This window comes from Pollachius pollachius, assembly GCF_949987615.1.
Source record: "Pollachius pollachius genome assembly, chromosome: 6".
In the NCBI taxonomy this organism is placed as follows: Eukaryota; Metazoa; Chordata; class Actinopteri; order Gadiformes; family Gadidae; genus Pollachius; species Pollachius pollachius.
The window spans coordinates 1,675,094-1,686,709 of record NC_136939.1 but is presented as its reverse complement, the minus strand read 5'-3'; the positions used below and the strand labels follow the sequence as shown (position 1 = coordinate 1,686,709).

The window sequence follows — 11,616 nt, the reverse complement described above, 5'->3', positions numbered from 1 at the left end:
GAGAGAGAGAGCGAGAGGGAGAGGGAGAGAGGGAGAGGGAGAGAGGGAGAGAGAGAGAGCGAGAGGAGAGGGAGAGGGAGAGAGGGAGAGAGAGAGGAGAGGGAGAGAGAGAGCGAGAGCGAGAGGGAGAGGGAGAGAGGGAGAAGGGGAAGTGAGAGGGAGAGAGGGAGAGAGAGAGAGAGAGAAAGAGAGCGAGAGGGAGAGAGAGAGCGAGAGAGAGGGAGAGGGGAGTTGGGGGGGGGGGGGGGGGTAGGTGAAAGGGTTTGACTCCCAGCCAAGAGGAGACATTCTACCTGTAGGCATGCTAGAGCAAGATGCCCCCAGACCCCTACTGTCTCCTGAACGACATGCTCATCAAAAGTAAAGTTACTTTTGATAAAATATAAAATATTGTGTTTAATCACACAAAGAATCGCAAACCATGGGCATTACATGTTCTATTTTTAGTCCAACAGATGTTATTATAGCAGCGCTGCGTTCATTCATGTAACCTTTATTGTCCTGTCTCCTCTCTTCGTCTTTGTTCTTAGACTCCACCGGCCAAGTGATGCACAGCTTCGAGGAGAGAAACGCGCTGTCGGAGCTCTCCCACGTGTTGAGGCAGCCGGCCTTTATCGCGGGCATCGGCGCCACCTGCTGGGCGTTCCTGATGGTGTTCAGCGTGTGGCTCTACCGCCACCGCAAGAAGCGGAGCGGCCTCAGCAGCAGTTACACCGGCATCCGCAAGGGTGCGTAGCACTCAATCAGAGCAGCAGGTTTATGGCAGTTAGACAGCCAGAGAAGGGAAAAGGGTAAAATCTTTGGAATTACGTAAAAAATTACATTTTGAACTAAGATATAACAATTAAAAATGTATATATACATGTATTTTTTTTTCAAATATATAAAATAGAGGATGTAATACATTACAGGAGTGCAAAATACGTTGAATTAAGAGTGTTCTCAAAATATTCTGGTTAATTTTAACTGTAATATTGATTAGGGATTTAATATTAACCCTATAATCTGTAGAAGTGACTTTCCTCTAATCAAAATAGTGATTTAGGACCCAGACCCAGACACCCAGACCCCAGACCCTATTCCAGGCTGACATTCGAAGGCTGACCTTTAGAGAGTTGATTTAGAAAGAGCCCACATCATATCCTGGATCTCTCCGTCACCACCTCATGTTCCCCCCCCACACACATCTCCTCTACCTCAGTGCTGTCGGCCCACCGAAGGTCAACTCCACCCAATGGGCTGAAGAAATATTTCCCTCATAACATCGGAGTAATAGCCTCCTCACATTACAATACGACAGTAATTCCATAGAGAAGATATATTCACGTTCTTCAGTGGAGAAATGCCCTCTGTGTAGGCAATTAAGGAGCAGGAAGGGGTTAGACAGTACAGAGACAGGTCATTAAGGGGCAGGTAGGGGTTAGACAGTACAGAGACAGGTCATTAAGGAGCAGGTAGGGGTTAGACAGTACAGAGACAGGTCATCAAGGAGCAGGTAGGGGTTAGACAGTACAGAGACAGGTCATTAAGGAGCAGGTAGGGGTTAACAGTACAGAGACAGGTCATTAAGGAGCAGGTAGGGGTTAGACAGTACAGAGACAGGTCATTAAGGAGTAGGTAGGGGTTAGACAGTACAGAGACAGGTCATCAAGGAGCAGGTAGGGGTTAGACAGTACAGAGACAGGTCATTAAGGAGCAGGTAGGGGTTAGACAGTACAGAGACAGGTCATTAAGGAGCAGGTAGGGGTAAGACAGTACAGAGACAGGTCATTAAGGAGCAGGTAGGGGTTAGACAGTACAGAGACAGGTCATTAAGGAGCAGGTAGGGGTTAGACAGTACAGAGACAGGTCATTAAGGAGCAGGTAGGGGTTAGACAATACAGAGACAGGTCATTAAGGTGCAGGTAGGGGTTAGACAATACAGAGACAGGTCATTAAGGTGCAGGTAGGGGTTGGGGACACTAGAACACCTACTGTTAGATTGCGGACATTGGGATCGAACCCAGAACCTTTGGGCTGTGAGATGCCCCTAACTCCTACCTACTCACCCACACGCGTCTGAATTAGCTGTAAGCCGCTTCTGAAAGGAGCATCTGCTTATAATAATACTAAATAATAATCGTCTTCAGTAAGAATGTCCTTCCCATTTCTGCACGGTGACCCAGGGCAACACTGCACAAGTGATTTATTAAATTAATCCAGATTTTTAACGATGTCTTTCATTCTCCTCTCTTCCAGTTCCGTCGTTTACCTTCACGCCCACAGGTGTGTTGCTCTGCTCTGCTCCAATCGGAACGCCCACGGCCATCCCTTGTTATTATTTTTAGTGTTATTATAATAATTAATGGATTGTAGAGGCGCTCTCTCTCATTTTAGCCTCGAGTCAGAGACAGAAACTAATTTAAGTCACTGTTCAAATTGCTGTGGCCAATTCATCAACTACCAAATTACAATCAGTGACATTTTGAATGAATTATTTTTTGGTTTGTTGTAGAACAAATTGACAAGATAAGGGAACACTGGGTTTTCTATTAGCGCGACAGGAAACCAATTGGGCACACCTACATGTCCTTTAAACATGTTATATTATTGAGACGAGTGGATATTACAGTGGGGAAAGAATTGTTCAAGTGAAAAACCCATACATAACTGTCACTGCTCTCTGCCCCACTTTAAATATTTAATGCCTCCATTACATTTATCTAGCCGGCCGAACTCTGAACAGAGTGCTCCTAAATGATGGTGTCAGAGTGAATGACGTTTTTTTAACTAGAAACACTGAGCTTACTTTGTTTCACAGTGTAGGAGCAAGGCTCTGATGAACACCTCTGTTATTACTGCAGAGGAACACGGCCGTGATCTGAAGGATAGTGGTGGGCCATGCCACATCCTTATAAGCCTTTGAAAGCCTTGAACACCGTTGATGATAATCCAAAGTAAATCAATGAATCTCTGCTATTTATAAATGTAGATATTTCGGATGGAGGGTGGACGAAAAGGTTACTTTGTTTATTAGCAGTTTTCTTAATTAGTTATTGAAGATCTTTTTAGTCACTCTTTTTTTTCTGTCAATTCTATCCGATTCAGCACCTAATAATGATTTATTCTCTTTTAAAGTGGCCTATCAGAGAGGGGAGACGGTGTGCAACGCTGGGAGGTAAGTCGGACATTCTTCTGGTACATTCCATTACACGGTTCCGCCACACGGGGGCGCTGCTCCACCGTCGGAGGAAACCCTCCGCCAAAGAGCGACGCTTCTGAGAGAGATACTGTATTATATGAGCACTCACTGCGTTTAGTGAATAACGATAACCCCCGGTGATCCTTGTGTGTGTGTGTGTGTGTGTGTGTGTGTGTGTGTGTGAGTGTGTGAGTGTGTGTGTGTGTGTGTGTGTGTGTGTGTGTGTGTGTGTGTGTGTGTGTGTGTGTGTGTGTGTGTGTGTGTGTGTGTGTGTGCGTGTGTGTGTGCGTGTGTGTGTGTGTGGGCGCAGGCCTGGACACATCAACATGGGGGACCCGCTAAACCAGCTGTGGCTGGCAGATAACTGGCCCAACGGCGGCGCCAGTCACAAGGAGCGCAGCGTCAACTGCTGCAACAATGCAGACGGGACCGGAGACGGCGGCATGATCACCTACAGCCGGCCAGGTCAGTGCGCTGACGCAACGCTGATGCGCTCCGCGGTAACGCAACACCGCGTTCACAGCGCAGAGCTGGGCTGTTATCTGATTTAGGACATTTTATCTGGGTTTTTATACCAGTGGCCATCTGTTTTATTCAATTTTATCTGGGTTTTACTTACTTGACATTTTCTGGTTCGGAGCTGAGTTTTATTTTATAGCAGTGTTTATTAAATGTTAGGGAAGTTAGTAAGTCTCATCCACCATTCGTCCTGTCCCTGGCCCTGAATTCTGCTTAATTAATGGTGCCCTTTCCCTGTCTTATCTTTGTTTATTTCGGTAATATCCCCTGCTGTGTAACACTTTGGTGCAGACTCTGTTTTGCTTTTAAGGTGATTTATAATAAATCAATAAACTTGAAAGTCTACACTCCTCTCTGCTTCACTTCAAGTCTCAAGTTTCAAGTTTATTGTCATGTGCACATTCATTGATAATTGATAACGAGCTGCAGTTACCAATGGCGACCGAATACCTGAATTCCGGGCTTTATCAACAAGTAAATATAAATAAGAAGTGAGCATATTTTTAATATACGCTGCATAAATAAGTAATATCCGTGTGTAACAGATCCGAACAGTCGTGTTTGTGTTTGTGTGTGTGTGTGAGTGCGCACGTACTAGGATTTCAGTTTCCAGGAACCTGTTTTTAATACCGATATCCAAGTAAACACGGTTGTGTTACATCCAAAACCAACAAGGTTTATCGTGGTGTCCCCAAGACAAAGAGCTCCAAACTCGAAAGGCACCGACTTTAACTCCCCGAGCGCGTTAACTCCTGTTCCCTCCGGTCTCCTCTCGCTCTCACCTCCCCCCCTCATCCACCCTTCCTGTGATCCCTCCCCCACTTCCGTCGGCCAATCAGCGGACTGCATCGCCAACTACGGCAACCACCTGGACCCCCGGGGTCCCCGGGGCCGCGACGGGCAGGAGGACACGCTGGGCTCCGACAACGCCATCTACAGCGACCTCAACCTCGGCGCCGTCACCCCCGGCGACGCCTTCGACGGGGCCGGCCTGTGCTACCTGGGGCCGGGCGGAGGGGCCCCCACCTACGAGCCCGTCCCCTACGCTACCACCCAGCTCCTCCAGGCGGCCCTGCAGAGGCGGCCGGCCCCCCACCCCCCGCTGGGCGCCCGGGAGTACCACCTGCTGGAGCAGAGCCGCAGCAGCAAGGGTGGGTGCTCCCCCCCCCCCCCTTACCCCCAGAACCCTTTCACACACTTGTTGTATGTTGTACGTCCTGGCACTTAATGATAGTACCTAGCGCTGTGTAGCGTCTTATCCTAGCCGTCTCTGTTGTGTACGGGGAAGGGGTTAGCCTAGTGACTGTTGGTGCTCGGCACCTGGTTCTGTGAACACCCTTACTGTACCGTCAGCGATATATTTTTGTTTCTCTTTCTTCCGACAAGTGTACCTATTGTCAGTCGCTTTGGACAAAGCCGTCTGCCGAATGCGCTAAATGTAATTGAGGTTCGGTGGTTTCTGTTTGTTTTGGTTATTTACTGTTTAATCCTTATATGGTCATTTCTGGAATGGCAGGAAGTGCGTAGTGTAGTGGTTTAAGATGGCTGCCCGCCCGCCCGCCTGAAAAGCACTGGGTTCGATCCCAAATGTATGCAGCCTCACTCCTAAGCATCTAACGTCCAAAACCCGCCACCCTCGAGTACATTGATCTGAAGTCACTGAAGTCACTGCGGAAACGAGCTAAACCACTTGGACTACGAATCCCGGACAGGAAGTGAAACAGTTAACAGTAATAGCAGGCTTTCATTGGTTCTTCAGATAGCAGGTCGATAAGATCAAATGACATCCGGATCGGCTGGTAGTGATGTCAAGTGTTTAATGCCTGAGTCGTGTTTCTCGTCATGTTCTCCTGTCGGTTTATTTGTGTCTCCAGATAATTTCGGCTGCGGTGGTGACGGAATCCTCCAGAACACGATGCCTTATAATGAGGTCAGGGGTCAGATCTCCAACCACCTGGTCGACAGAGTCAGTGGTAAGGGCCGCACGCCTCCGCAACGCCACATGTCATGTTGAGGGATGACGTGTTCTCCATCAATCATGCTCTTCATCAATCCCAGACGGTAGAGCAGGAAGGACTGGACAGTGGGAGAAACTATTTGTGATGTGTCTTAAAACATATAAGGGGACACAAAAGAGTAAACATATTTTGACGCGTTAATTAATTAATTACTATCATACAAAAAAAATGAAGAAATTCCATCAATGCCTAGAAAATGCAGAAAAATGCATTTAAACATCAGTAAAAAGATGAAGTGTTGAAGTGAATTAAGTGGCTGTTATGAATGCTACATGATGTCACGTCGAGGGATGACAAGTTCCTCATCAACCCCAGACGCCATAGCAGAACGTACAGCGGGAGAAGCAATTTGAGATGTGTCACAAAATATATGAGGACAAGGAAGAGCCAACGTATTTGGTGCGTGTTAATTAATTAACTGATCAACTAAAACTCAAAACTACAAACAAGAAATGCAGAAATCACAATGTGCTGATGTGTGAGTAAATGTCAGCACAAAGATGTATGCAAACATCAGTTAGTAGTTTAATTAGCAACTAAAGTGTTGCAGCGCCTGAAGTGTCCGTTCTGAACGCTACATGATTGACCCTGGGTCTCTCTGTGTCCCCCCCCAGTCAGTCCAAACCACAAGAAGGGCAGCAGGAACAACAACAACGTCCCCAAGCAGAGTGCAGGGAGTTGGGCCCCCCCGGCCCCCCAGGACTGGGTGACCGACGAGTACTCCCTCCCCATGGGGAAGAGGTGAGACACGCACGGCCGCGCGGACAGGGGGGGCGGGGTCAGGGCCGTGGACGCTGAATCAGGGGGAGAGGATGCCAGGTCAGCGGTCACTTTGAACAGGGGTCGTGTGTTTGAGCTGCGGCGGGGGGGAGCGTCCTTAGAGTGACCTGGATCAGGATACATCTGGAGACCTCTGTCTCACGACGATACCCACAGGGCGGCAGGGCGGCAGTAGCTCAGGAGGGAGAGCGGTTCGGCTGGTGACCTGATGGTTGCTGGTTCGATCCCCGGCCCCTCCTCCTTGAGGTGACGAGCGAGGCACCTCACCCTGACTGCTCCCGACGAGCTGGCCGTCACCTTGCATGGCTGACTCCGCCGTCGGTGCGTGACTGTGTGCATGAATGGGTGAATGTGAGGCAGTGTTGTAAAGCGCTTTGAGTGGCCGCTGGTTAGGAGAGCGCTTTATGAATGCGGTCCGTTTACTGAGAGTCTTCAGTTTGTTGGGCCGTGGCATCACTCCGAGGTGTGTCCCTCCATGTCCTCCTCTTTCCGAAGTACGGATCCCGACTCCCAGCGGCCGGCGGTCCCCAAGAGGATGGTCCGTCACCATGACAACCCGTCCCAGGACCAGGAGGAGGAGGTGGAGGAGGGGAGGAACAAGATGATGATGATGATGATGATGGGCGCAGAGAGGAAGGACGGCTGTCCTGCCCCGCCCGTGAGAGGGACGTCTTCCTCGTCCTTCACTGCGGAACCTTCCCACGGCCCCCAGACGTCCACGGGGGTCCTGGTGCAGATCGCTCAGGGGCCCCCCATCCGGGAGGAAACCTCTGCCAGGCACCGCAGGTAGCCACGCCCGCTCTCATCCTCAATGGGGGTTCTCCCGCCTCCCTCCCTCATCCCTGCCTCCTCCTCCCTCCCTCCCTCCCTCCCTCCCTCCCTCCCTACATACCTCCCTCTCTCCGTCTCACATCCATCATCTTTCCATCCATCTCTCTTCACCCCTCTCTACCCTCCCTCCCTCCCTCCCTCCCTCCCTCCCTCCCTCATCCCCGCCTCCTCCTTCATCCCTCCCTTCCTCTCCCTCCTCCCTCCCTACATACCTCCCTCTCTCCATCTCTCCCTCCATCATCAATCCCTCCTCCTTCTCTCTTCATCCCTCTCCACCCTCCCTCCCTCTCCCCTCTTCATTAAGAAGCTTTGCCGGCAGAGAGTAGACTGTTAATTTGTGAAAGGTGGGCCCAGGTTAATCTCTCCTCTGTAATCCCCCCCCCCAGTCTCCCTCCTCCTCCCCAGACCCTGATGCCGACTCACGCCTACGCCTCCTCCCCCTCCCCCCCTCCCCCCCACCTGCTCCTGGAGGCCCAGGCAGCGGAGGAAGACCCCGACGAAGAGGATGCTGATGAGGAGGAGGAGGCAGAGGAGGAAGAGGCTGACTTTGAGCCATCCGGCGGTCACCTCCACCATCATCATCCTCATCACCCACGGCAACGCCGCGAGGCTCCGACGCCGCAGCAGCATCAGCACCACGGCTCCCCGCACAGGATCCAGCTGCGGGGGCTGCCGCCGACGCCAGGGGCCGGCGCCGCGGGGCCGGCGGGGGTCCACGGCAGGGGGTCGGCCTCCGAGGACAACCTGTCCTCCGCCCGCTCCAGCGTGGGCAGCCCGTCGGAGGGGGCCCTGTTCACGGACCTGGAGCACCTCCACCCGTCGCTGGGGGCCCCCGGGGTCCCGTGGCCCGCTGGAGGTCTGCAGCGGCCCCCCGGGGAGACAGGTGAGGAGCGTCAAAGGGTAGGGGGGGTTCGCCCTCGGGGCGTGGGCTGTGGTCTGGGACGGCGTCGGGCGAATAGAGTCGACGGTGTCGGGGCTCCTGTTTGATGCTCTCGTGGTGCGATCGTCGTCGTGTGTCGTCAAGATGTGCAAACAAAGCCGGTGTTGTGTCGTAGCAGCGCAGCACACAATCCGTCTTCTGGGCGGTTCAGACTCCAGAGATTCAGGGTCACATTTGAAGCAGACTCACTAAACCACCTCCCAGCTCGAGCATAAATTATTGACGTTTCTGTAATACTTTCTTTAAGGGCAAAAACAAAAAGCGGGCGTTGTTATCTCAGCCCTTATCGTCCCTTCGCTGGGATCCGACTCCACCGCCTGGAGTTTGATCTGAAACGTGTGACCCGGTTGACCTTCACAGAGCGAACCTTTTCCCCGCAGGCCGCCGGCCTGGCAGTCCGCTATCCACCGACGGCAACACGAGCACCGCCGCGACCCACAGACGACCTCGCAAACACAAACCGGCCACCGCCGGTCAACACGGTTACCCGCCGACGGCGGCCGCGTTCTACGACGGTGAGTTCGGGGCGTCAGGAGCACAAACCCGTCGATCGATGCCGGCCGCTGAACTCGCGGCCCGGTAAACCGCGGAGGGATCGAACACGGCGTGTTTGTTTTGGTTTGTTTTCATGCCTTTGTGTTTTCCTCGCCGTTCGTTACCCTGAGGTATTGATTACGCGTCCCCTCTGTTGATTGCTCGAGCAGGTCTTGTGCGTGTCTCGGTTTAGTTTGGCGTTGTGTTGAGGTTTTGTGTTGATATCAACATGTTTTATGTTGGTATGTTGAAGGAGGGATCCCCTACTATGCGTTCCCTCTCAAGACTTCTTCCTTGCTGATTTAAGGGAGTTTTTTCTTGCCCTTGTGGACGCTTGGGTCAGGGGGGTGTCATAAATGTTTGGCCTGTTAAGCCCTTTGAGAGTGTGATGGCGATTAGGGGCTTTACGAATAAAATTGAATTGAATTGAATTGATTAAATGTGTTTCAACTCACTCTCAGTGGGTTAAGCTCCTGGCGGCGGAAGGGTTTGAGGTCGTAGCATCGTCCATGCAGACCCCCCTAAAGAGGTCCTCCTCTCTGTCCCCAGACTCCTGCCTCGGGCACCCAGACCCCCCGAGGGCCGCGTACCTGGGGGAGGGCAGGGCCCGGGGGGCCACCCTGCCTCGGATGGGCTCCGGGGAACTCAGGGGCCGCAGGGGCAGCTCTGGGGCCCACAGGACGCCGCCGTCAGGGGAGAGAGGAGGTGGCAGGGGCCGACAGCAGCCAGGTACACAAAGACTTATATAGTGTAGTATAAGTTTAAATATACTTACACTACACGATGACTTATATAGTGTAGTATAAGTTTAAATATACTTATACTGCACTATGACTCATATAATGAAGTATAAGTTTAAATATACTTATACTACACTATGACTCATATAGTGGAGTATAAGTTTAAATATACTTATACTACACTGTGACTCATATAATGTAGTAAAGCTTAAATATACTTATACTACATGGTGACTCATGAAGTGCAGTATAGTTTACATAAACTTACGCCACACAATGACTTATATCGTGTAGTACAGTTTAAATATACATATTATTCTTGCACAGCAGACAGAAGCATGGTACACGACTGAAATTAAAATTTTGTGTTCATCCATTCCTCGTTTAGTTGATGAAATCATCGTCAACAATGTCAGACGTCACAACGTGAGCAATGAATTACAATCACCGCCGAGCTGCAGAAATAAACATGACAGTAACACGCTAACAACCAACCGTGCGCAGCAGATCTGAAGTCTTTTTCTGAAACTGTGAACAACTCATGTTCGATCATTCGATTAAAACCTGCACTGGGTACATTCGTGGGCTGAAGACGACCAGGATTAAACGATTGATCCATGAAGCCTGAGCACCTGCAGCAGGAGGCTTCCTAGGGCAGGTTTAATGATTGGCAGAGACAAAAGCCAACCAGCACGCTCCGTCTCCAGCAGGTTCCGCGGACCCCCTCTTCCAGCTCTCCAACGGCCCGTCGCTCCCATCCATCCCGGCTCCGGGGGGCCCGGACGTCGTCCTCTGCGCCGGGGCGTCAAGGACGACCGAGGAGGAGGTTCCTGCGGGGATGGAGGCCTTCCAGACCCCTCTGAAGGAGGAGGAGGAGGAGGAGGAGGAGGAGGAGGAGGAGGAGGAGGCGTAGGTAGGTTCACACGCTCCTCCAGCGAGTGTCACCGTACGCCGCCGTGATGTATGGTGGAGAGGCCGCTGCCAGTATTGCGCTCCGGAACACCTTCAGCCTGATGCTCCACACGCACTGAGCGTGTTTTAGGGAAGGCAGGGCCGTGAGGAGACACGCAGGGACACGCTCAGAGAGGACGGCCGGGCCGCTTCTGAGAGCGGTGCTACGCTAAGAGAGCCAGACATGATGGAAACAAACACCCAGGGGGGCGGGCTGGAGAGGGGGTACGTCTACATTTGATGGGGGACCGATGGTTAGTACGAGAACATTAAGAGAAGGCTGATGCCTTCGAAGCTTTACACTTACATTAGAAGGAATTCATTAACAATGAACACGAGGAGAAACGAACACTTTAACTAACGGGTTAACATGTGATACGTTTATATTCATCACTTGTTTCATATTCCATGACGATACTCAAAATAACACATCATTGTCGGAATTGTTAATTGTGGAGGTGGATAGAATTGTTTCACGACATGCTGTGCAATGTTTTATCTCCATGATGTCTGCTCAAAGAGTATTAACACAAGGTCATGTTTTATCTCCACAGTGCCACGGCGGGAGGGATCACCAAGGTTGACCAGAGCCGGCCTGCAATTGCACAACAGATGGAGGAATGTGTTCCTTATTATAGGGGAGGAGCAGCGGAACAATACTGCACATGACTTATGGTTTCAAAGCAACGTGACATCTCTTTTAAGGGGACCGGGGTGGGGCGACGACTCAGCCATCTTGTTCTGGAGTCGATGGACTCTTGATGTTGAGCACTATTTATTGTGGGGATGTTGATCGACGGATCGGTTTCTACCCACTCGTACGGCGGCTCCATCGACGGTCACGATGAATGACGTGTATAATTAATGGGTGTTGTGAGTAGTATATGGAAAAAAAATGTACTGTTATTTTACGGTAATAAATATTCGTTCATGACCACCACCCATTGTGTAAATTGTTTACAACGTTTGAGTGTGGCTTCATATTTAATTTTCTAAAGTACTGATTCTAAAGAACTGACGTTCTGTTCCTGGTGTTATCGTGTCCTGTTGCATTATGGGTAATACAAGCACAATCATTTCATTTTGTTGAATGCCTTTTAATGGTCTTTCCGTCTCCGCTGA

At 50.9% G+C, this 11,616-nt stretch overlaps 1 protein-coding gene across 1 annotated transcript; it reads left to right on the top strand.

Annotated features, from left to right (window-relative positions):
• Positions 1-314: 314 nt before the first annotated feature.
• On the top strand, positions 315-10,456 carry LOC307077547 (roundabout homolog 1-like; the record flags this gene model as incomplete). Its single annotated transcript, XM_079738975.1, has 13 exons — positions 315-360; positions 531-728; positions 2,239-2,265; positions 3,118-3,157; positions 3,492-3,646; positions 4,540-4,851; positions 5,575-5,673; positions 6,333-6,459; positions 6,994-7,284; positions 7,716-8,212; positions 8,650-8,784; positions 9,353-9,532; positions 10,254-10,456. The coding sequence occupies 13 exons, from the start codon at positions 315-317 to the stop codon at positions 10,454-10,456; spliced, it is 2,310 nt and encodes a 769-aa protein (XP_079595101.1).
• Positions 10,457-11,616: the final 1,160 nt, after the last annotated feature.